We start from the raw sequence: 25,900 nt of genomic DNA, 5'->3' as shown, positions 1-25,900 counted from the left end.
TGCCCCCAGATAGCGCTGTCAGCTCTTGTCACCACCTGACACTATGGCTCTAGCCCCCTTCTCCCGAAGAACTAGGCCCTTCCCTTTCCTGCTCCCTGGGCTGGCCAGGCCCTGTTCTCCACAGACCCCGAGCTGCCCCTGCTCTCATGCTTCAGAGGGCTGAGTAGTTGAGGCTGTTGGAACAGGAGTGATGGTGCCCAGCATCTCCCAGAGAGTTTCTTTTCCATTCCCGTGGAGGTGGGGGGTTGGAAGGCCGAGCTCTGGACTCTCCCTGGCTGTGCCCCTGGCCAGAGGACCAAGTACAGGGAGCCAGCTTCTGAAACTTCAAACACCAATGTTGGCCCAGTCTATGTGGGGAGGATCCCAGAGGTAAAGCCCAAACAGAACTTGGCATGTCCTCGCCCTGCCCCTGTGTGATGGGCTCTCCTACACTCCTCCTTCAGAACAAGCCGAGCAGCGAGTCGGCTGTGAGCAGCACCGTCAACCCCATCGTCATTCATAAGCGCAGCAAGGTCAAGACAGAGGCCGAGGGCTTGCGGCCAGCCTCCCCATTGACCCTGACGCAGGTAACCGGCTGGCTGTCCTGGCCACCCTCCAGCTGGGTCAGCGGACCTGGGACCTCAGCCCTGGTGGCAAATGGATGAATGGACAGCTGCCTGCATGAATGAGTGAACCAGAGTGGGCGGGTACACCGTGAGCTCAGGGAGGACCAGAGCTGTGTCCCCGGCACCCCGCATATCACATGCTCATCAAACACAGGTTGCGTGAAAGAATGGATGGATGAATGGATTGGATGGATGGATGGATGGATGGGATGGGTGAGTGGGTGGATGGATGGATGGATGTGTGGATGGATGGATGAATGGATGGATGGATGTCTGGGGCTGCAGCCATCTCCACCCAGCACCTCACACAAGCCCCGGTCACACTCACTTTCTTGTGGCCCCTGAATGGTTATGGCCCCTGTCCCGTTGCTCCCTCTTCCTGGAATTCCACCCCCCACCCCATCCCCCTCACTGCCACTGCACCCTTTCCTGATCCTCCTGGGCTCCTGCTCGGAGCCCACCCTAGTGCCTGCACTGCACTGTAAGCTTTGGAGAGGGCGGCCCTTGGGAGAAGTGCCTGATTTGGCTCCACATCACCAGGGTTTGCACAGGGACTGGTGCCAAGTCGCCATGAAATTATATTTTCTTTTTTTTTAAGATTTTATGTATTTATCTGAGAGAGAGAACGCACGTGCATCCGGTTGGGGGGGGCAGATAGTGAGGGAGAGGGAGAGAATCTCAAGCAGACCCCATGCAGAGCACAGAGGCTGATGCGGGTCTCGATCTCATGACCCAGAGATCATGACCTTATTGACTGAGCCACTCTGGTGCCCCGAAATAATATTTTCTAGTGACTCAATGCACATTTGAGGGAGTGAGTGGTGTGGTAAGGAGGGAAGGAAGGGAAGATGATTCTTGGGAGGAAGGTGAGGAATGGAGCAACCCAGAGCCCGGGACTGGTCTGTTGGGGGGCTGAAACCCCTGTGCAGGTCCCTTTGGAGATCCTGCCCCTTACTCAGACACTCTGAGACAGCAGAGAGAGACAGGCCCTGTTCTTAGAGCAAAGGCCTGTCATGGGAAGGGCTTAGTGTAAGTGCTGAACCCACCGGTGAGCCTCCCTCCCCCCAGGCCTCTTACTGTGGCATGATCTCCATCTGTTACTCCAGAATCACCAGCTTTGACACCAAGGATGCAGGGGACCTCCTGTCCCCGTCTCCCCAACATCTGCCAGACCATCCTTTATCAAACCTGTAAACCATCGGGCATGCTCTGGGCACTTAATTTTTATGAAATATTGGGTCCTGTTACTGTCAGGCAAACAGAGGAGTTGGTGACAAATTTTTCTCCCCTCGCTGATGCCAAAGCATCTCGGCATGATGCATGGTTTCCATGAGGTCAGCCATCATCGGGGGCCGTTGAAATTGATGAGGACGGCACATATCCAGGGGAGATAAACGTGCTATAGTGGCGAGGACAAGCGCTGAGCCCCCGGGAACCCCTGCCTTACCCCTCTAACTCAGAAAGGCAGCACAAAGCCCTCCTTCCTGCCCGGCCTGGCTCCTCAAACGTGTCAGTGGAAGGAAAGCTGTTTATCACGAGAGGTTGTCACCGTGTCGCTCAGTGTCCTGATTCAGTGACCTGGCTCATTTGCAAGGTGGATGCTTCCCCTTGGCAGGCAATGCAGCATAATGAATCTCCACTCTGCTGAAGCCCTCTAAACCGTGGGCAAGGATGATGCCCAGCTCCATCTGGAGGCCTGAGCGTACCCGTGGCCCCTGCGCCATCTTGCACTCACATGTCCATCTGGCAGCTTGTTCGGGAGTCTTCTTGGGAAAAGGCAGGACATGCGGCTTATGAAATAAGAAGTCTGTTTGCAGTTTTTCTGACCGTGCAGAGCAGGTGTAGGAGGCCACAACCCCACAGACCTCCCATAGCTAAAGGTCCCGGGCAGGGGCGCTCCTGCACCTTCCTTGTTGGACCCTACGCCTGCCCATGAACTTAGGAAACCACATGTCATCGTTTGCCTTTTCAAGGCAAGGGCATTCATTGAAAAGCACTCTGAGAAGCAACCAGAAGCTCCTCTGAAAGGAGCCCTTTGCAGTTCCAGTGGACAGTCGGTCAGGGGCCTGAGTCTGCGGCCAGCCGGAGGAGCCAGGAGGCCAATTTCCCCATGCCCAGAAATGGACTCAGCAGTAGTAATGAGGCTGATGGCCGAGCGGCAGCCTCTGCTTCATGGTCTCTGGAGCAGGTGGGGGCTGGGGCTCCTGACTGTGGGGGAGGTTGTCCCCCTTAGTCTGAGCTGTAAATGTTTTCCCCAGGGCCTCTTCTGAAAGGCAGACTATTCCTGCTGTTTGGTAGATAGTGTGAAATGGAAAGCAACTAACATCTGCCTCTGCCTGGCTTTGCTCTGAGCTGCCTACGAGCCAGCGGAACACTGGGGAGTCCTTGACATCCTGTAGAGGTCCTCACTGGGCCTTCATCCCAGCCTGGCACATCTGTGCCTCCCTTTCTCCCCCCCACTCGCAGCCCGCCCCGTGTCCCCTGCCAAGAGGCCGCCCCTGACCAGCTCCGCGTCAGCATCAGCTAGGGTGGGGCTCCCTGTGGGACAGATGCTCAGTCTCTGGCTCTTCTGACAGTGACAGGCTTTGTGCTCTCTGAAAGGAATTCCAGGCACCTGTGATCGGGGGAAGGCCTATCTTGGGGGCCTTCCCTCTGCCGCCTTGAACGGGGCACATGTGGGCCCCATCGTGATGGGGCGACTAGAGTGCAGATCTAGGCTGTCACGAAGTCACTATGTGCTCTGCGGAGAGCAAGGTGGCCTCTCCCTGAACCCGTTTTCCTGGCTGTGGTGCACGAATACAAACGCCCACACATCTTAGGGCTGTCGCGGGGAAGAGGAGCGGTGGGGGGAGTTTGCCGCAGTACGTTCACTCTACCCTGAGCCTGACCCGGGGCGTGCTGTGTGTCCCTGGGAGGAGGGGACCAGGTGAGAGTCAGTTGTCTGAAGGCCGGGCCAGATGCATGTTGGCTGTTCTCTTGCCTCCACGCAGGACCTGACCTCGTACACACTCGAAATAAAAATGCCCCCACCCTGATCCCCTGGGGCCCACCCCGGCTTCCCCCCGGAGGAAGCCAAACCAAAGAAGCAAAAGTCCCTGCCCTTTTTCCTCCTGTTCTTTTTGCCAAGTCAGTTGACCCAGGATGTGATGGGACACTTCGGTGATGAGAAGCCAGCGGGAGAGAGGAAGGAGGGAGGCAGCTGAGGAAAGCGGCTGAGTGCATACATGTGCATATGCGTGTGCGTGTGTACGTGTCCTTACATGTGTGCGCATGTGCATGCATGCATGCGTGTGGCCCTCGGCACAGACTGCCTGGGGCCAATAGTGACCTTTGGTCGGGGGCAGGTGGCTGAAGGTGGCTCACCGTGGGTGTGCTCTGCCCCCCCCCCCCCCCCCCCCCCCGCCAGGAGCAGCTGGCTGAGCTCAAGGAAGACCTGGACAGGGATGACTGTAAGCAGGAGGCCGAGGTGATCATCTACGAGACCAACTGCCACTGGGAAGACTGCACCAAGGAGTATGACACGCAGGAACAGCTAGTGCATGTAAGCCTCCGAGCCCTAGCTGCCTGCCCTGGCGGGCAGAGCTGCCGGTCCCTCTGCTGGAGAGAAGGGCCTGGACGAGGCGGCTCCCGGAGATGCCTGGGCCACAGCCTCTGCAAGTGGGAGGCATAATTATTTATGTGGGCCCCGCCTGCTTCTAAAAGGGCCCTTACAAATGCATACATCCTAAGAGATTAACACAAAAATAAGTAAATGAGAAAATTCAGGAGAAAGGAACACTAAGATGAAGCCAGGAGTAGAATGTATTTTAAAAACGAAGTGCTCTGGACTATCAGTCACATAAATATCCTTTTTTTGAGCTTCCTAGCAGCCAGTGCAAAGAGGGAAATAAGACCAGTTAAACCAGCCAGCATCTGCAAGATCATAATAAGCCTGACCCTGAAACCCTGAAGAAGTTCCTCCCATGGAGGAAGGAATTAGTAGTTTCCTCTGGGAAACCATTCCCAGAGACCCAGTACACACAAGGGCCGATGGGGTGTTGGTACCATATCAGGAGGGGGCTGCTTAAATGTGCCTGGATGCTGACAGGCCATGGGACCTGGGTGTGCCTTTCATGTCATGTCCCTTGGTCCCCACTCTGAAGTCTTCTATAGCAGCATTCACGTGACGGCAGTGAGGGGGTAACCCACAGTGGGAAGAGCAGAGGCTTCAAAGCTGGCTACATCACAGCTAGCCAAGTGGTTCCGAACAAGTCACTTAACCCCCGCGAGCCTCAGTTTTTTTTTTCTCCTGTAATGGCAGGTGAAGCCTACTTCGCGAGGGTGTGAAGGTTATAGATGGAATGCCCACGTAAGCGTGTAGTAGGTGGCATTTCATACGTGGTGGTTCCCTCCCACCTCCTCCTCCCTGTTCCCCACACCAGCCTGAGCGAATCTCTCTTCTGCATCCAGAAGAGAAATTGACTTCAAGAATAACCCTCCCAGCTACCCCCTACCCCCGCACACAAACACACACACACAATTCTTGGGGACTGAGAGTCTGTAAAGATGAGCCCCACACCAGACTAGCACTCGATCTCTGGGTAGGGTAGATACACACACTGTTCCCATCCAGAAGCCACCCCAAAGGAGCTCGCTTCTCCCCAGCCCTGTGCACTCAGCAGTTAGGACACCACCCACTCCCTCCGGTCATGACAGTTGCTCTCAAATACTGGAGGTTTCTTTTGCTCTGGGGATCCCCCCCACCGATTCTCATGTAGGAGACTGAGATTTCCCAGCAAACCTGTTGCCGTTGACATAGCACCAGCGGAGCATGACTGCTCTAATCCCTCCTGGAAATTGAGCCTAATTTTTCAACCTGTACCACGTCTTTGGGTGAAGGAGTCCAAGATGGAGAAGGGGCCGTGGGGGCTGCGAGTTGTAGGACAGATCAGATGAGATGAAAGGAGAGAGAGGACAGCACGCGGGGCCGGGAGGGGGCCGGCCAGAGAGTGGAGATGCAGACACGAGAGGTGTGCTGGGTGATGAGCGAGCCGGGCCGCCAAGAGCAGGGAGGGAACTCCTCCAGTAAAAGGCATCAGGGGCAGGAGGCTTTAGCTGCAGGCTTCTGCCTGTGCCCAGGACTGTCCCTGCAGGCGTAGGGGAGTGCCGCTGCCTGGCCCCGGAAGGAGAAGGCCCCTGTGAGAAGAGAGCCAGCCCCTCGGCCCAGCTGTGTCTTTCTCTCTGCTCCCTGGGAAGATGGATGGTGGCAGGCACACAGGCGAGCCGGAGCCCCCAGTCGATTATTAACAATTTGTTGCTAAGTAAACCAATAAGAAAAAAATGAAAGGCATTGTCAGGAAGCATTTTTATCATTTGAAAGGCTTTAAAAATGGAAAGTGAGGCTAATATGATAAGATTTCCCTGGAAGTTCAAAGCGCTGTAGATTTTACTCGCTCCAGCACTGACATTTGTATGCACGACAGCTGGGCCTGTTTCTCAGGGCATGTGGGCCTGGTGGCTTGCTGTCTCTCTGGGTCGGGCTCTCCGACAGCCCCGCAGCTTGCAAAGATCGACAGCAGCACCGTCCAGTAGAAAGACACCTCCAGCCACAAAGGCCCACCACGCGTGTAACTTGACATTAACCTGGGAACATGTTTTAAAAAGAGTAAAAGGAAACAGGTGAAATTCACTTGAAAAATAGATTTTCTGTCACCCAATATATCTGAAAGGTGATCGTTTTGACGTGTAATCAGTATAAAACAGAATTATTGGGATATATGACATCCTTTTTTTTTTTTTTTTATTGTCCATCTTGGAAACAGCCCATCCCAGTTGGGACCAGCCACATTTCAAGGGCTCAAATCCACAAGGGGCGAATGGCTACTGCGTTGGAGGTGGTGGTGGGTGGGAGGTGGTGAAAGCGGGAAGACGAGCGGAGAACAGAGAGAAGAGAGGCGGTGGGGCTGGAGAGAATAGGCAGCCAAGACCTGAGTGTCCCACCCTCCCGTCCCCCTTGGGGGAAGCAAGCCCAGCCTGATCCGCACACAGACAGGACACGACCTTGAACCAAGAGGGAGATGGAAGGGGAAGGATGGGACCTTGATGGGGCACAGGGAGGCTCCCCGGTGGCCTTTAGAGAGAAGCCCTAGAGGGAGAGGAAATACCCAAGGTCCAGTATACTTTTTCAGTCCACTGTGTGAGTGACTAATACCACCTGTTTTCACTCCCCCCAGATAGATAAGCAACCTCAAAGCCTAAGGACATAAAAGTCTGGAGGCCCCACACATATCCACACATCCTAAGCTCAGAGCTGGTAATACCCCTGCTCCAGTGAGTACTGCAGCCTTCAGTGAAATAATCAAAGCAAGTGACTAAAATCCAAAGGGTCTACCCAGGGCAGCTTGCTCTGTTCCCTTTGACAGAAAGGGAACTTTGGCCCATTGCTCCATATCAAGGAAGAAACTACTCAAGGTGACACACATGTGATGAGCCCGAGGCAGAAGCTGGAACATATGGGGGCAGAGACTGGGGAAAAGAGGAAAGTCAGTGTCCCATTCCCAGGCCAGGGCAGTGCTGCCTGGGATGCGCCTGAGGACCCCTCCTCCATGAAAGGCTTCTTGTCCTTGCCCTTCCCAGCTTCGCCTGAGGTGGCCCCGCTGGCCCTGGGATGCAGGGCTCCCCAGGCCATGCCTCGAGATCAGTCGTGCTGTCTTTGGCTGACCTGCTTTACCTTCCTGGGCCATCGTGTGCCGGGGGGCAGCCTCAAACAGTGCCCAGAGCCCAGCATCAAGGTCAGAATCGAGCCCTGCCCAGGCCACCTATCGATCTGGGCCTCGGTGAAAAGGGGCGGAGCCATCACCTCACAGGCTGCTGTCAAAAGTAGAGATGAGGATGCCTTTATGTTTCCATTATGATAAAAAGTGTTATTCAGGAATTCCTGGGACAATAGGGGCAAGCTTGGGAGAAGCTTCCCATGCGCCAACCATGTGCATGTCAGCCTCGCTACAGTTCATTAGTGCCTACTCTTTGCAGCCCAGGAGCATCATCATCCCGACCAGAGCCTGGAGCCCAGCCTGGGGTGAGCGGGATGCCCTTGCCCATCACGGATGGTCACTTTGATCACTGACTAATTGGGGAATGCCGCTGAGACGAGTAGCACACAGTAGATCTGCAGTTAGTGGCAGCTAATGAGAGCGGTTGAGGAGGTGTGGCCTGGCTCACAGGCGGTGGTCTTGTCGGGAGGGCGGGGGGCGGGGTTCTGCACGTCGGAGGAGGGGGCCGCAGGGGCGGGTGGCCGGGCTCACGGCCTGTCCGTGCGCTTCTTCCCGGCAGCACATCAACAATGAGCACATCCATGGGGAGAAGAAGGAGTTTGTGTGCCGTTGGCAGGCCTGCACGCGCGAGCAGAAGCCCTTCAAGGCGCAGTACATGCTGGTGGTGCACATGCGCCGGCACACGGGCGAGAAGCCCCACAAGTGCACGGTGAGTGGACCTCCCGGCGCCCCCCTCACCCCCGGTGTTGTCCGGAGCTTCCGGCGCGGCCCTTTCCCCCACCCCGCGTCTCCGGAGGACAGCTGCGCTCCTGGCTGATGTGGGCTGTGCTGGGCGTGGCTGGCCACGGGGAAACGCGGGTTGAACAGGCCACAGCAGCATCCCGGGGACCCACCTCCGAAACGTGTTGTCGTCTGTGCTCCTGCCCTGGGCCTTCTGTCCGTGGGGGGTTCTTGAGGACCCCATCTGTCTGCTGCCCAGAACTCTGATGGACTCGGGGGGTGCGTGCATCTCGGTAACTGCAGTGGGGATGTGCTCATGGCTCTGTAGTTTTGTCTGTGTGTGGCCATGAACCCCACGGTAGGGCTATCCGCCTGCAGTTCGCTGGGCTGGCGGACCGCAGGTGCCGGCCCAGTAGCACCCCTTAGTCTGCCCCGCCTCCCCGCCCCCCCCCCCACCAACACACACACACACACACAGAAAAGCTTCGCTGACCAGTCAGAGCTGGAGCAACAGCCCTTTGGTTGAATTTCTTTATTTTTTGTATTTCTTTTTTAATTTTTATTTGTTTAAGATTTTATTTTTTTGAGAGAGAGAGAGAATGAGCAGGGAGAAGGGGCAGAGGGAGAAGCCGACTCTCTGCAGAGCAGGGAGCCCGATTCGGGGCTCCATCCCAGGACCTGAGCATCATGACCTGAGCAGAAGGCAGACGCTTAACCGACTGAGCCACCCAGGCGCCCTGAATTTCTTTTTTTAACGTAGACACAAAAATAAGACCTTTTAGACAGTTTCCCTTGAGATGTCAACAGAATTTGTGGCTGTAATTGGCAAGACCTTTTTTTAACACACAACTGCTCCCTCTTTAAAAGGGCCACTGCTGGACCAGTGATGCACTGATGTGGTTGCAGCTGAAGCCTCTGGGAACTCTCCGTGAATTACCTTATTTTATAATTCTGAGATAGACATTTTGTTGTCATTTTAATATCTCTGAAATCAGGCTGTCTTAAAATTGGTGTGACCGGGATTCAACGAAATATGCTACCTTTGTTGGCAGGTTTTTTTTTAACTGAGATAAAATTCACATGCTATAAAGTTCACCGTTTAAAAAATGTACAAGTCAGTGATTTTCAGTATGTTCACTAAGTTGTGCAACCATCACCAATAGCTAATTTCAGAACATTGTCATCACCCCCAAAAGAAACCCTAGACCTGTTTGCAATCACTCCCCGTCCTCTTCCCCCCTACTCCCTAACAACCACTAATCTGCTTCCCTGTCTCTATGAATTGCCCTGTTCCAGACAATTCGTTAAAACAGAATCACGTGATGGACAGCGTTTGTGTCTGGCTTTGTTCACTCAGCATGTTTTCAAGGTTCATCCATGTCATAGCATGTATCAATACCTCGTTTCTGCTTGTGGCTAAGCAACAGTCCATTGTAGGGATAGATCTTACTATTTTTATCCATTTACCCAGTTGATGGATATTTGCATTGCTTTCACTTTTTGGCTATTATGAAAAATGCTGCTCTGGACATTAGTGTACAAGTTTTCAATTCTCTTGTGTTTGTACCTAGAGTAGAATTGCTGGGTCCTATGGTAACTCTGTGTTCAACTTTTTGAGGACCAGCCAGACTGCTTTCCAAAAAGGCTGCACCATTTTACATTCCCACCAGCAAAATGTGGAGGGATTTCTCCACATCCTTGCTAACACTTGCTAACTTGTCTTTTGATGACAGTCATCTTAGGGAATGTGAAGTCACATCTCATTGTGGTTTTGATTAGCGATTCCCTAATGACTGATGATGTTGAGCATCTTTTCATGAGCTTAATGATCATTTGTATACTATCTTTGGAGAAAGGTCTACTCAAATATTTTGCCCATTTTTTAAATTGAGTTACTTGTCTCTACTGTTGGGTTGTAGTAATTCTAAACCCTTATCAGATATATGACTTCCCAGTAGTTTCTCCCATTCTGTGGGTTTCTTTTCATTTTCTTGATAGTTTCCTTTGAAGCAGCAAAGTTTTTAATTTTGGTGAAGTCCAACTTTTTAACTGCTGGTGCTTTTGGTATCATATCTAAGAAACCATTGCCTAATCCAAGGTCACAAAAATTTACCCCTATGTTTTCTTATGTGAGTTTTATAGTTTATAAATATATAGTCTTTTTACATACACACACACACACACACACATGGTTTTATAGGGTAGCTCTACCATTTAGGTCTTGAATCCATTTTGAGTCCATTGGATATATGGTGTGAGGTAGGGGTCCAGCTTCATTCTTTTTGCATGTCGCTGTCCTAGTTGTCCTGATGCATTTGTTGAAGAGACTGTTCTTTCCCCATCAAATGGCCTTAACACCCTTGTTGAAAATCACCTGACCCTAAAAATGAGTTTATTTCTAAACTCTCACTTCTAGTCCATTGATCTCTATGTCTGTCCTTATGGTAGCACCACACACAGTCTTGATTACTGTAGTTTTATAGTAAATTTTGAAATTGGGAAGTGTCAGTTCTTCAAATTTGTCCTCCTTTTGCAAGACTATTTTGGCTCTTCTGGGTCCTTTGCAGCAAGTTATTTTTGTAACATTCTGAGTTATAGCAAACCATAGCCCTGTGGTATGAGCTGTGAGTTGTAGAAACAGATCAATGTACCAAATATACTCAGTCAGACTGGTCAGGAAAAAAGGGGAGGATGCGAACAGTGTGCCAGTTTCTACTGGGGTTTGTGTGTCATTCTGAGGGCAATTTTCATAGGAACATTAGATGCTATTGCAGTATCTTGGGAATATGTTCAGATCCTCCTAGAGTGATCCATCCTTCCTTCCTCTCTCCCTCCTTTTCTGCCACTCTTTCTTGCTCCCTCCTTCCTTCCTTTCCTTCTTGAGTGCCAAAAAAAATTTTTTTTCATCAGATATTAAATACTGGGAACACAAAAATGAACAAGATCTAGAAGGTACCTGTTCCCTTGGAGCTTGTTTCCTATGGGAAGGCCAGATAACAAAATGATGAAGATTATGAAGTGTGGTAGGAAGTATAAAGCAAAAAGAATAGTCTTATGATTAAGAAGATCAGAGAAATTCTCCTAGAGGAAATGCCCTAAGACATTGAGAGGGAGTGAGCCAGGCCAGGATCCGGGTAGGGTTCTAGCCAGAGGGGACTGTGTGTGCCAAGGCTCCATACCGGGAAGAATTTAGTGGGGCCATGGAACTGAAAGGGGGCCAGCATGGCCAGAGCAAGGATGAGGCCAGCTCACTCAAGGATTTGGAGAACACTGGATTTGATTTGATTTGATTTGATTTAAGTAGGCTCCATGTCCAGCGTGGAGCCCAACGTGGGGCTTGAACTCACAACCCTGAGATCAAGACCTGACTGAGATCAAGAGTCGGACATTTAACTGACTGAGCCACCCAGATGCCCCTGGATTTTATTCTCAGCACGTTTTAACACACACAAACATTCTAATCAGGGAGTGGCACTGGAAACAGTTAAAAGAGTATTTTCAAAAAGTTTTTAATGATACGGGAAGATTCTCACCATGTGCCATTGATTTTAACAAACAGAATATGTAACTAAATATGTGATATGTTCCCAGTTTGGGTTTTTAAACATTTGGGATGAACTACAAAGCCCCCAGAGACTTACCTGGATGTCAGCAGAGGCTGTTCCTGGGCAGCCAATGGTTTTCATTTCTCTTTTTGCACTTTTCCATCCTTTCCAAGTTTTCTAGAGTGGTCTTATGTCATTTTATAATCAGAAAGCAAGGTGGACATTATTGTTGAAACACACACTCCTGGGTGCACCTGCGGGGTGCAGCGGATGGGGGTTTTGGGGAGGAGGCAGCGGGCCAGCCCCTGAGCTCGGGTTCCCTGTGTTGGATCTGGGGCACCCTCACTGACCGAACCCACTTCTTCCCAGTTCGAGGGCTGCTCAAAGGCCTACTCTCGCCTGGAGAACCTGAAGACGCACCTGCGGTCCCACACTGGGGAGAAACCATACGTGTGTGAGCACGAGGGTTGCAACAAGGCCTTCTCCAATGCCTCAGACCGCGCCAAGCATCAGAACCGCACCCACTCCAACGAGGTACCTGGCCAGGGTGTGCACAGCATGTGCACATGGGACCCCACTGACATGTGCGTAAATGCATCACCCCATGGCTTCTCGTAGGCCGTCGGGTACCTAGGTGCCTGATGCCCTTCGCCCCCTCCGCAGCCTACTATCTGAGCTCAGCACGCATCGGCAGGCCCCTGCCGCTCCACCCTGGGCAGCTGGCAACGACATGCTGTAACCACTACTGCTGTCCGACCGACCGTAGCTGTCAGCCCCCCACTGATAGGGCACAGAGCAGCCTTTGTCTCCCTAGGTAGCCAGACCCCCTGGCAGGGCTGACAGAGCCCGGGGAAAGAAGTCTGCTGTACCTGCCTCCCAGTCCAGGCCCAGCCATTCAACTGCTTTTGCTCGGGTAGACTCGGGAAGGAACATTTCTAAAAGCTTAGCTACATTTTGGATCCCAAGAGGATTTCCTTGTAGGAAATCAGAGGAATTCCCAAAGGAATCTAAGCCCTTTAGGGTCTCTAGAGACAAGAGCTAGCCTTGGAGAGGGGTATGTTTATGTACGTGTGTGGATGTTTCCGTGTATGTGGATGTATGTGTGTATGTTTTTTGTTTTTTTTTTTTCAGCTTGGTGGTTTCCTCTTTATTGATGTGCCTCCTACCTTCCCCCCCACACACACACAATTTCAGTCCCTTCCATCTACGCCCAAAAAAGAAGGTAGTGAAAGGAAGGGATGTTGGCGTTCTGAGCCCCTTGGGCAGTTAGAAAGGGAACAGAAACCAAAACAATCGCTGGATGTGACAGAGATTGACAATCAAGAAGTCTAAAGCAGAGTGGGAAAGGTGGTAAGAGAAAGGGGAGAAAAGAGAGGTCCAAGAGGCCACCTCCCCCATGAGCCCTCCTGCTAAGAGGGGCTGGAGGAGAGCCTCAAACATTAGGAAGTGCAGGTCCTGAAGAAGGTGGTGGTTGAGCCGGGAGGAGGAGTAGGTCAAGGAAGGGGGTCCACCTCTCTTTTTGTAGAACAGGACCCCCCACCTCAGGGGGAGCAGCTTCACAGACCGTAGACACTTTCATCACTGGAGGCGAGGTATAGAAAGAAGTCCTCTACATGGTGGTCCTGGTGTAGCTGACCCATGTGGCTGGCACTGGTGGGTGGAATGACATTGTTGACCAAGAAAAACAAGGCATCCTCAGCTCGGAGATGAATTCGCTTCCGGATCAAGAAGTAGAACAGACCAACTGTGAGATCAGAAGGCACCAGATATTTCATTTTGTCCAGGTCTCCTATCCGAGCTTTGGGAGCCTTTTCTACTATCACTGGAACCCGGTCCGGGTATTTCTTTGCGATATTCTCGCCCTCAGAGCGGCATTTCTCAAATGGATGCTCCTCTTTATTATAGACGAACTTCATCCTCCCGGGAACCCGGCTGGACCGGGCTGGGCTGAGGGACCCCGGGGTGGGGAGCTGGGACAGGGGGCAGTGGTGGCGACGGCACGTGCGTGGACTCGGTGGAACGATCCCGGGACTTGCGCCCAGTATGTGTGTATGTATTATGTGGGTCTGTGTGGGTGCGTTATGCACTTGCTCACATGTACATATGTATATGCATGTGTGTGTGTGTGAACTCAGGACTGAGGTTCAGAAACCCTGGGTTTTCGTCCCATTCCTGAGTGGCTTTGAACCAGTTTCTTTGCCTCTGTGAACCTGTTTTTCCTCATCAGAGAAATCAGGGTGTTAATGCTGTCTTGCGGGTATTACAAAGTAATACACTCCTACTGATATCAAAAATCCCAGTGCTCTGGTCCCTGGGGAGGCGGCATTGCAATCACACCAAGCTCTGGGTCCCCACCACCTCCATAGTCTCTGATCTATGTCCCCAGCTTGTGATGAGGGCTTCCTCAGCCATGTGCTTACCCACATGAAGAGATGGCAGATCAGACCAGTGGGGCTGAGCTCCTGCAGGCCCTGGGGCTGGCATGGCTCCATCCAGGGTGCCCTGAAGTCCAGCACCTTCTGACTATGCCAGCCGAAGGACGTGGCATGGCTTCAGGAGAATGGGGAGTGCCCCCACTCAGTGTCTCATAACACAGGCTTGCTTCTCTCCCCAGAAACCCTATATCTGCAAGATCCCAGGCTGCACCAAGCGATACACGGACCCCAGCTCTCTCCGGAAGCACGTGAAAACAGTACACGGCCCAGATGCTCACGTCACCAAGAAGCAGCGCAACGACGTGCACCTCCGCGCCCCCCTGCTCAAGGAGAATGGGGACAATGAGGCCAGTGCCGAGCCCGGCGGCCGGGGCTCTGAGGAGAGTGCCGAGGCCAGCAGCACCAGCCAGGCCGTGGAGGACTGCCTACACGTCAAAGCCATCAAGACCGAGAGCTCCGGGGTAAGCAGAGCTGGGCAGTGGAGGCCCCAGTGCATGCCTCCCACCCCCCCAGGAGATCAGGCCCAGCAGCACGAAGGCCCAGAGCCCCGACTGCAGCTGGGGGCTCTGCCTCGGGGTCCCCCCCGCAAGCGCACGATGATGTCCTCCTCTCTCCAGCTCGACTTTCCTCCCTTCACGACCTTGGGCCTCTCATAGGACCTGTCTTGTGCCAGGTCCCATTCTGCTGGGCAGGGCCATGGGCCGCGGGGATGCCTGCCCCCACGCAGTCAATCTGTGGGTGGTTCCTGGGGTCTGCCTTTCCAACCAGCACCCGAGCGCTAGTGTTGGTCCCCTCCCCTCTGTCCTGTCTCTGCGTCCTTGCCCCTGTGGCCTCCACTCCTTTTGTTCTAACCACCTGTTCTTTGTCTCCGCCTCTTTTTCTCGACTGTACCTCCCCTAAGGATAGACGGTACTGAGGTGAGCAGAGAAGCCCGGCGGGGTGTGGGCGGGCTGGCGCGCTGAGGGCGGGCTGGGGTGCTGGTCCAGGCCTGCTGCCTGGGTGCAGACTGACGTGTCAGTCCAGGCCCCTTGGGAGCCTGGTAAAGTGGGTTTGGATCAGTAGGCACCAGGCACTGCAGGTGGAACCCCTGGGACAGATACAGGCTGGTGGCAGGAGTCAAGCTGGCAGATACAGGAGCGAACCGTGGGGACCGAGCCTCCACGAGGGACAGGGCTGAGTGGAGGCGTGAGTTCAGGGCACAGAGGAGGGAAGGACCAGACGGAGGGTCCTGAGTGCCAACATGAGAAATGCAGGTCATGCCACGGGCAGAAGGAAGCATTGGTGCTGAAAATTCCAGAAAAGTCTGGAATTTGGGGTCATGTGGCCTGGAAAGGAGCCCACAGGTGTTGTATCCGAAGTGAGCTCAGCTGCACTCCCATCCCAGGTCCCAGTCGAGGCAGCCCAGGTTGTGTGGAGTCCTGCATTGTACACACGAGCCATGAACTCTCTGCCCCCCTCCGTATCGACCCAGGATGGGGGCTGGTTTGGGGTGGCCCTTCAGGCAAGGGCTTGCATCCAGCAGGTCCACCCTCACCTGGTCTTCCTGGCCTTTCTGACAACCTGCCTCTGGCCTGTTGAGAGGCACCAGGTCAGCAGACCCCCACTGCGCCTTGCTTCATCACATGGCACGTCCGTGTTGTTTGCGAACGTTGAGCCGCCCTCTTTGATGTCAACGTGATGCAGCCATGGCTGCTTCTGTGGGGCACAGACTCAAAGTGTCCCCGCACGCTGAAAGGGAGCTCTGGCCCAGACGCTGGCTGGGGGAACTGAGCAGCAAGAAGCAGGGTAATGTGGGGCTGTCCGTTCCCCGGGCGCCTTCTGCCTGCCGGAGGCCTTCCATCTAGCCACTGACCCTGTCCCAGAGGCAGCTCAGGTGCATCTTCTAGTTGGGGAAGCTGAGATTCAGAGAAGTGAGGTGGCTGGGCCACCTGCTGCAGATAGTGATGTTCAGAAGCTCCTCTGCATGGCAGCCTCCTTCCCGGGTGTGCAAGGGCACGGCACGTGTGCGGGCAGGGGCACAGGGCCAGGGGGTTTCTCGTACCCTCTGACCCTGTGCCTTCTCACCACACCCCCTGTAGCTGTGTCAGTCCAGCCCCGGGGCCCAGTCGTCCTGCAGCAGTGAGCCCTCTCCCCTGGGCAGTGCCCCCAACAATGACAGCGGCGTGGAGATGCCGGGGACAGGGCCCGGGAGCCTGGGAGACCTGACGGCTCTGGATGACACGCCCCCGGGGGCCGATGCCTCAGCCCTGGCCGCTCCCTCTGCTGGTGGCCTGCAGCTGCGCAAACATATGACCGCCATGCACCGGTTCGAGCAGCTCAAGAAGGAGAAGCTCAAGTCACTCAAGGATTCCTGCTCTTGGGCTGGGCCGGCTCCACATACCCGGAACACCAAGCTGCCTCCCCTCCCGGGAAGTGGTGAGTGGAGACCCCGGGTGTGCAGGCAGGGGCGGGACAGGGCCCGGGGCAAGCACCCACTAGGTTCACCTCCATCGAGCGCCATGTGCCGTCTCACCGGTTACCCACAATAGGATAGATCTTACCAGCCCATTGCATAGATAAGGAAAATGAGGCTTAGAGAGGTGAAAGTGCCCCACTCGGCTCAATGGCAGAGCTGAGTGAGACTCCGTCCAGGCCTAAGTGGCTCCAAGCCCGTGCTTTTTCAGCTACACCATGCTTCGGCTCTGGGCACTGTGGCAAAGGCCCTAGGCAGGAGAGCACTATAATCCCAGTCCCTGTGGTTGGAAGGCCATGCCAGGAGATGCACACTGGACCGGGGAAGGAGCCGGAGAGCGAGGACGGAGCTCGGGCTGGAGCTGGGCAGAGGAGAGAGACAGCACGTCAGCTGGGGAAGAACAGGGAGGACTTTATGCACAAGACAGCCTCAGGACGTGCTGGCCAGGCTTTGAGCTGCAAGGTGTCCTCAGGAGCATTTCCTGAGTGCCGACTCTGGGCCGGGCAGTGAGCTGGGCCCACAGCCCGTGTGGCGGACACCGAGATGCACCACCCAGGTCTCCCTCGAAGGGAGGCTTTGTTGCCCCAGCTGTTGCGGGAACTGCAGGCAAATGGCCTTCCACTCTCCGCCTCATACAGAAATCGCTTGGGTTGCAGACAGCTGCCTTACCCGAGGTCACCCCTTCCCGGGGTGGCCCCCATCCGGTGACTGATCACTGCAGGAGTGTAAGGCCGTTCAAGGCCCAGAGCTTCCTGTGACATCAGCTGTCGTGGGGTCTGCGTGGCCACACACTTCTCTCCCCGCCCCCCCCCATTCTGGCGCCTATGCTCCCTTCCATGGGTGTGCATCTCAGGGGGCTGCCTATAAACCCAGCCCCTGGGGAGCCAGCCTGGCCACAGCCAGGCCCAGATGGTGAAGGTGCGGGGAGGCGGTGGCCAGGGCCCTCCCGGGCTCCTCCTCCCGGGCTCCTCCTCCCTGGCTCTCAATAACCGCCTCTTGCGGAGAGGCACATTTTATCTACAGCTGGAGAAACTAAGGCTCCGACAGAATGAGAATTCAAGGCCGGCCAAGCAGTGGCAGCTAAGATTGGAATCAGGCCTCCTGACTCCCACTGGGCCATCATTTGTTCACTTGCTGTCCCCCGCTTCCCTCCTTTCATTTAGAAGTCACTGGTTGAGCGCCTGCTGTGTGCGGGGCCTGGTAGGGGGTCCAGCGGCCGCAGGTTCAGCTCGGTCAAAGGCAGAGCAGCCGCGCCCTGTCCGCGGCCGCTGACCCCTCTCCTTCCCCGCAGGCTCCATCCTGGAAAACCTCGGCGGCGGGGGCGGCGGCGGCGGCGGGCCGGCGGGGCTGCTGCCCAACCCGCGGCTGTCCGAGCTGTCCGCGAGCGAGGTGACCATGCTGAGCCACCTGCAGGAGCGCCGCGACAGCTCCACCAGCACGGTCAGCTCCGCCTACACCGTGAGCCGCCGCTCCTCCGGCATCTCCCCCTACTTCTCCAGCCGCCGCTCCAGCGAGGCGTCGCCCCTGGGCGCCGGCCGCCCCCACAACGCCAGCTCGGCCGACTCCTACGACCCGATCTCCACCGACGCGTCGCGGCGCTCGAGCGAGGCCAGCCAGTGCAGCGGCGGCGGCGGCGGCGGCGCGGGGGCGCTCAGCCTCACGCCGGCGCAGCAGTACAGCCTGCGGGCCAAGTACGCCGCGGCCACCGGCGGGCCGCCCCCGACCCCGCTGCCCGGCCTGGAGCGCGCGAGCCTGCGGACCCGGCTGGCGCCGCCCGCCCCCTGCCCGCGCCCGCTGGGGCCGCGGCGGGGCAGCGACGGGCCGGCCCACGGCCACGCGGGGCCCGCGCCCGCCTTCCCCCACGAGGCGCCGGGCGGCGGGGCGCGGCGGGCCAGCGACCCGGTGAGGCGGCCCGACGCCCTGGCCGCCCCGCGGGTGCAGCGCTTCCACAGCGCCCACGACGTGAACCCGGCCCCGCTGCCGCCCTGCGCCGACCGGCGAGGCCTCCGCCTGCCTGGCCTCGCGAGCGCCGATGGCGGCCTGGCCCGCGGCGCCTACTCGCCCCGGCCGCCCAGCATCAGCGAGCACGTGGCCATGGAGGCCTTGGCGGCGGGGGCGGACGGCGCGGGGCCCGAGATCGGCCTCGTGCTGCCCGACGACGACCTCGTGCTGCCCGACGACGTGGTGCAGTACATCAAGGCGCACGCCGGCGGGACCCTGGACGACAGCCCCCCGCAGGCCTATCCCCCGGAAAGCACCTGCTTCTCTGAGAACCCCAAACTGCCCAGCCCGGGGCTGCACGGCCAGCGCAGGATGGTGGCCGCGGACTCCAACGTGGGCCCCGCCGCCGCGGTGCTGGGAGGCTGCCAGCTGGGCTACACGGCTCCCCCCAGCCTGAACAAAAACAGCATGCCGGTGCAGTGGAATGAGGTGAGCTCCGGCACCATGGACACCCTGGCCAGCCAGGGGAAGCCTTCGCCCTTTCCGCAGGGCAACCTGGCTGTGGCGCAGCAGAAGCCGGCCTTCGGCCAGTACCCAGGCTATAGTCCGCAAGGACTGCCGCTGAGCCCGGGGGCCCTGGACACCGCCCAGCAGGCACACTTTCAGCCCTGCGGGGGCGGCCCCTCCGTGCCTCGGATAAATTATATGCAGCAGCTGCGGCAGCCCGGGACAGGTGGGCAGTGTCCCAGTATGACGACCACCGGGAGCCCCCACACCAACTATGGGCAAGCCCACCCTCAGCTGAGCCCCAGTACCATGGGTGGGGCCCTGAACCAGTACCCCCCATCCTGCAGCAACATGGCAGCCAAGCCAGTCCACCTGGGGCTCCCCCAGCAAATGGAAGTTGCTCCGGAAGCCACCATGATGGGAGGCAACCGCAGGGAACTCGGAATCCCCAATTCCGCCCTGGCCGGGATGCCACCCCTTCACTCGACCCAGAGCTACCCACAGCAGAGCCATCACCTGGCGACCCCCATGAGCCAGGAGGACTACCGCCAGGGCCCCAACCTTCTGCCTTCCCAGCAACCCAGCTTCATGGAGCCCCAGCAGGGCGCTGTGGGGGTGGCTGGATCCAGCTTTGGCCTAGTGCAACCCCGGCCACCCGCTGAGCCCAGCCCTGCTGGCTGCCACCGTGGGGTGCGGGCTGGGCTGCAGCTGGCTTATGCCAGGGCCACCGGCCACGCCATGGCTGCTGTGTCGGCCAACCAGGAGATGGCAGATGGGCCCAAAGGAGCGATGGGCAACATGGTGTCCCGGCCTCCTCAGCCACCCCCACAGGACACGGCCGGGGCCCAGGACCACAGCATGCTCTACTACTATGGCCAGATCCACATGTACGAACAGAACGGAGGCCTGGAGAACCACGTGGGCTGCCAGGTCATGCGGCCCCAGCCACCGCAGCCACAGGCCTGCCCAGACAGCATCCAGCCCCAGCCCTTGCCCTCGCCCGGCGTCAACCAGGTGTCCAGCACTGTGGACTCCCAGCTCCTGGAGGCCCCCCAGATAGATTTCGATGCCATCATGGATGATGGTGATCACTCGAGCCTGCTCTCGGGTGCCCTGAGTCCCAGCCTCCTCCACAGCCTCTCCCAGAGCTCCTCCTGCCTCACCACCCCCCGGAACTCCCTGACTCTGCCCTCCATCCCCACGGGCATCAGCAACATGGCTGTTGGGGACATGAGCTCCATGCTCACCAGCCTGGCCGAGGAGAGCAAGTTCCTGAACATGATGACCTAAGGCCCCAGCTCCTGGCGCTCAGTGGACTCGGAGGAGGCATCATTTCCCAGAGCGTGGGGCTTCCGTCAATTTTGTCTTTTTCCAAAAAAGTATTAACTAGGTCTGAGGGAGTGTTGCCAGTGGCCGATTCAGACCACAGATGCTTTAAGGGCAGGTTTGTGTACATCCTGTCTGGTCTTCTTTTGGGTTATTTTTCGGAACACTGAAAAAAGTCTCAATGGGAAAGGCAAGGTAGAAATGAAAAACTCGTTTGCACAGTGCTTCCCAGGCTTTGGTGTTTATAGGACCAAATTGTTCTAGCGTCTTCGCCTCTGTCATTTGGCTAATGAGGGATCCCGTTGGCCAAGGGGAAAGAAGGTAGAGGGAACCACATTTGGGTTTGAATCTGAAAGCCATACTGGATATTCTAATCCAGGAAGATAAGCTTCTCATTGCCCTACTTGCGAGGTAAAAGAATTCTATGAAGCTTACTTCTTGAGGCCTCTAACATTCCCCGTGCCGCAGAGGAAGAAAAAAGATTTTTACCTGGATTATTTGGAAGCACATCCTGATTCCAGGTTTGGTAGCGCCGGCACGTCGCAAAGCCAAGTTTGCCACTGGCAGGCTGTCCAAGTGCATACGAATGGATAAAGTACGGAAGGATTGCCAGAGAAGAAAAGAAAAACTGTAGTCCTTGGGGCAAGCCCAGAAGCTGCCCTGACTTCTCCAGACCGTGTTTACAGTGCTCATGCATGTCGAATGTAGCCCTTCCTGGAAAGAACACTTAACTTCTAAATACCTCGGGGCTGCTGGAGCTGCTGTGGGTTAGGGATGGACCCAGGTGAGCCAAGCCTGGCACGGGGCCTCGAGAAATTGGGAGAGCACCAGGGACCCAGCCTCAGGCCACCCTGGAGACTGCCCGTAAGAAGAGGAAGTCGTATGTTTACCCAATCGTGTTTCTCCAGTGCACTGTCCACCCACTTTACCATGGAAAAGCCCAGGACTTGACAGCAGCCTCTGCCCGGGCTCCCCCGGGCTGTGTGGTCTGCTCACCCGCAGTCCAGTGGTCTGGGCCGAGACACAGCATGCAGTCCCGGGACCTTCTGGATTCCCTTCCCTCGGTGCTCCTGCTCATTCTGCAAAGTATGATGACCTGCATGGTGTTTTTGGTGGGGGTGGAGGGTGACGGGGTTGATTCTTGGGACTCTGAGGGACCGTCACTGAATTTTCCTGTTCGGTGTGACCCAGCCCCACCCGGAAATGGAATTTGGAACTGGCATCAGAAGACATCGCTCCTGAACGTACTGTTGGGTGACTTGAAGCCTCCCTCCCACCACACACATGTACTCACACCGCACACGTTCCCAGCGCTGAATTTGTGGCGACCTTGCCAAAACCAACCGCACCACAATGAGCCTGATACTGTGACCCTAGCCTCAACCAAGACAGGGCCAAAACCTTACCTGGGCCCTCCGCATCCCAGAACATCAGATGCTTTGTTAGGGTCCAAAGACAAAGCCAAGGCCAGATAACAGCCCTGGGACGCCTCCGAGGGTCTGGGCTCTGTGGCGGTGTTCATTCGCTCCCTGCACTAGGCTTTCGCTAGCCGTTCCCAGCCTGTGTATAGTGTGTACAGAAGACGTCATTCCTGAAAATACTGTAGGTGAATCAGCCGCCAAATTGATATCTGCAAAATATTTAGCTTTTTCTACATGCTATGAATTGAGATGACACGCTCAACTTGTAAATAAGTCTTTTTGTACATTAAAAAAGTAATTTTTTCATAATTTATTTTGTCTGTCTGTTTCCTCCTTGACAGTAGTTAATGAGAACCTGAGCAGTAAATTTGGTGCATTTGAACAGAAACTAGGCTGTATTTTTTCACAACAGTGTCAAAATTGACTGTCCCGCCTTCGCCGGGAAATGTTTAATGCTGAGGCATTTACTGGCTGTTTGTTGTCTCTGGGGGTGAGGGGCGGGCAGGGTTTGACGATTTACGGTGAACATCCGGCTGTTGTTCCCAGCGAGCTGACCTGAACATCTAAGTTGGTTTGTCGAGAACCTTGTGTACCGGACCCAGGTATATTCCCAAGCACTCGTCCCAAAGCAATCCTCGGGTCAGGATTCCCTCCTTGATGGCTAATTTGATGAGCACTCTTAAGTCAGGGTGGAGGTCAGGGGAGAAGATAGACCCCTGTGCTCTGGTGCTGGCAAAAGGAGAAAGGACAGACAGATGGAGCTGCCTGATCCCCAGCAGCCAGCCTGGGGCGGAGGGGCCCACAGGGAGCGGCCACGAGCTGTAACTCTGAGCCCTAGGAGGTGGCCCTGGCAGGTACACAGGGAGGGCCCAGGTCTAGCAAGCCAGCAGCCAGCCATTAGCAGTGATCAGGCCACTACACGGAACTTCAGGGGGCCAGTGAGTAGGACACGCAGACTGAGATGGTTTCTGGGACAGGAGAACAGAGGGGAGGGCCTAAGACTGTGTTGCAGGGGGTAGAAGCCCCTTCTGTAGGGCCAGGCACACTGGGCCCCTGAACCCCCTCCTCTCCATGAGAAAAACCTTGGCACCTGCCTCAGAGTGTCCGGGGCCAAAGCCATGGAGAAGGCATTCGGCTCTGCAGCATGTGACCAAGCGGACTGAGGAACGTAAGAAACCCCCAAGGAAAATAGAATTTAGCAGGCTTCCTTTCTGCAGGGCACCCCAAATTCTTCCCTGTGTATCTGGCCATAGTTTCCTGCTGGAAACGCTAGAGCTGGGGTCATACTCCGGGGCCTCACGCCTCAGTGAGGAAGACTCACTTAGCTGATGGCACCCTCAGGAGGAGGAACCGAGCCTGGCTGCCGGCGCCCTATGTCTGCCTCCTTCAAAGCTTATCTTCAGGCCTTGTTCCGCCTCTGCCTCACCACATGTTAAGTCTCTGGAAGCAGCTCTGCCCTGCTTTGGGGGCAGAGGGAGGCCACAAATTTTTCAGTGCTCCCTGAGACTTGATGAGTCACAGTATTAAGAAGCCCATCCTGGCCCCGTGCCCCCATCAGCTAACCATGGCCACGGTCGTGTTGCATACCGATATCCACAAAGCTTCAGCACGATAAACCTCTACTGAACTTCTGAATCTGGGCCAACTGAGGGTTGGCTGATCCAGGTTGGGCTGGGCGGGGCATCTCTGGGGGCCGCTAATCCAGTCAGCTTGCCTGGAGCAGTGACTCTCCTCTTGCTCCTACGGCCAGGACGCTGGCCTGGCCATTGCCTTCTCATGGAGACAGCTCAAGCACAAGAGAAAAAAGCAGAAAAATGGGTCCTCTTTAGGTCTCCACTCAAAACATGGAACTCCCCATTCTTCTGGCCAAAGCAACTTGCGTGGCCAAACCCATCATCGCTGACGTCGGAAAGTGCTTTCCTCTTATAGAAGGGAGAGGGAGAGAGTAAATATTTCTCAACAATATACAATCCACCACAGTCTGCCCTCATAAAGACTTCGATGCGTGTCCCTCCCACATGTAGAATATATTCACCCCAGACCCCCAGAAGTCTGTGCACTCAATTGTCAGGCTCAAAGCCAAGGATCTTGTGATCTACACCTGTTGTGGATGGGGCTCTTCTTGACCCAGAGACTTAGGAACTAGAAAGAAGCTCTCAGCCCACCATGCGCATGCGCACTCACAACATAGAGCAGTGGCACAGAGCTCGATTCCCTGCGATTACCACTCCCATCTGGGTCATTGGGCCACTGTATCTGAAACCCTGCTGAGCAAGTGGAATTTCCTTGAATGGCTCCCCAGTCCATTGTGCTCCACGGCTCTGGCTTCCTCCATTGGGGTGATCTTCCCTTTGACTCAACCCTTCAGCTTCTGGAGAGGGCATTGGGAAACACGCCTTCCGTGAGAGCGCAGTAACTCTTCAACCTCTTTCTGCCTGCAGGAAGTTAGGAGCCTACAGTCCTTTATGTTTCCAGCCCCTTTCATCCCCTTTAGGCCATGCATTTGCCCACTCAGCTCTCTCAAACGTTGTGGGTTTTCTGCATATTTGATCCCAGTCCACTCTGTGCCAAAAGCCTCACCCACGTCCCTTCAGTGACACGCCTCGTCCTATGTTTGGTGACTGGGACCTCACACCATACTATGTGGGGCCATGCCCTGACTGAAAGTCTATTCTAGAACCACCTTATTCCTTTCCAGGACCGTAAAAACAAAGAGCATTAGAATCAAGGGCACATCCTTGACTTTGTCTTTACTCTGAGGCTGTCCTTCACTGGAACTGCCAGGATTCTGTATCTGCCCCCACCCCCAAGCCAAATCCGAAGCTGAAGGTCTCTTACTGGCTGGAGAGACTGTGGATGAGAAATAACTTCATTTTCCAAATCCTGCTTTAAACTGGCCCGTTCCTTTCTGAACCCATCTTTCACTTGTAGTACCTTATCATTTACAGCTCAAAAAAGCTCATGTTTACAATCTTCTGCCTGGAAACCAGCCTGCCAAATTCCACAAATTCATAGGAACGTTTTCTCCCTCCCAAACTAGCATAGGCAATAATCTTACCAAGTATCTCTTCACCACATGGCACCCAGGTCACCATTTTTCTGGCCATTTTTCCAACCTCTTCTAAATTTCTGCACTGTCCAGTTCCAAACCTACACTGCATATTTTTGGACTTGGTTACAGCACTCTCCCATTTACGTACCAATTTCTGAATAAGCTAACCATGGCCCAAAAATGCTGTCTAACAAAACCCACAAAAGCCCCGAAGCATAAAACAAGCAGTCACTTGGCTCAGAAGTCTGCGCATCAGCCCAGGGGGACTTACCTCGGCTGAGCTCACTGACGCAGCTCAGCTCCGCTCTTGGGCCCCCTCCCCTGGAACCAGAGCCTTGCTTGGACATCTACTGGCTAAGGCACAAGTACCCAAGGGCAAGCAAAAACGTAGGAGGCCTCTTAAGGTCTTGGCTTGGAACAGGAAGCAAGTCACATGACTGAGCCCCAAATCAATGGAAGAGGGAAGAATATGCCTCCTGTAGAGTAAGAACAGGCAGGTATCCTAACAATAACCCAACCTACCATGTCTGACTAGCTCTGATCATAATAAGACTAACACCGTAGCCTCCATCTGTCTCCTGAGTCTGTATCTCAGTTGGTTCTAAACCCCAAAAGGGAAGACAGTGGGGTCATCAACTGGTACTTTGTAACCAATGATGTGCCAAAGCCCCCTCTGGAGCCTCTTAAGTGCAGCTCTCCCCAGCTCTGCAGCTGACTTCATATTGATAACCTAAAGTTGGCTGTGTTGGGAGAATTTACACCATGGAGATCAGCAAACACTACAACTTTGGGCTTCCCCATCCTGTCCCCCAGAGAGACATTATTAAACATTTGCCAGTGTACCTGTTAGCATACTCAAGTACTGTGAGTTGTCAATAGCCTGATATGTCCAGGGGTCTTTTCTAAGTATATATGGCAACAAAACCCATTTCGTGGAGACTGTACGAGTCCAGAGTGCCATGAGCATGGTTACCTTGGTCATCTAGATTAGTGGCTTTCAAACCTTAAAAGTCATGCAAACACTGGGGCACTTTGGTGGCTCAGTTGGTTAAATGTCTGCCTTGGGCTCAGGTCATGATCTCCGGGTCCTGGGATGGAGCCCCACGTCAGGCTCCCTGTTCAGAGGGGAGTCTGCTTCTCCCTC

The 25,900-nt window shown here is 55.2% G+C and overlaps 1 protein-coding gene and 1 pseudogene across 1 annotated transcript in view; one reads left to right on the top strand and one right to left on the bottom strand.

Annotated features, from left to right (window-relative positions):
* Positions 1-22,013, top strand: part of GLI2 (GLI family zinc finger 2) — a 245,633-nt gene extending 223,620 nt beyond the window's left edge. The window contains exons 8-14 of the mRNA XM_078070664.1: positions 444-566; positions 4,012-4,146; positions 7,917-8,066; positions 11,992-12,156; positions 14,237-14,518; positions 16,136-16,472; positions 17,801-22,013. Coding sequence (XP_077926790.1) covers positions 444-566; positions 4,012-4,146; positions 7,917-8,066; positions 11,992-12,156; positions 14,237-14,518; positions 16,136-16,472; positions 17,801-20,247 — 3,639 coding nt within the window. The 3' untranslated portion in view covers positions 20,248-22,013. The remainder of the gene's footprint in view (positions 1-443; positions 567-4,011; positions 4,147-7,916; positions 8,067-11,991; positions 12,157-14,236; positions 14,519-16,135; positions 16,473-17,800) is intronic.
* Positions 12,732-13,697, bottom strand: LOC118540022 (gamma-aminobutyric acid receptor-associated protein pseudogene; annotated as a pseudogene).
* Positions 22,014-25,900: the final 3,887 nt, after the last annotated feature.

The sequence above is a fragment of the Halichoerus grypus genome, chromosome 4 (assembly GCF_964656455.1).
Source record: "Halichoerus grypus chromosome 4, mHalGry1.hap1.1, whole genome shotgun sequence".
Lineage (NCBI taxonomy): Eukaryota > Metazoa > Chordata > Mammalia > Carnivora > Phocidae > Halichoerus > Halichoerus grypus.
Note: the sequence above shows the minus strand (reverse complement) of the source record. Positions and strands in the feature narration are given on the sequence as shown.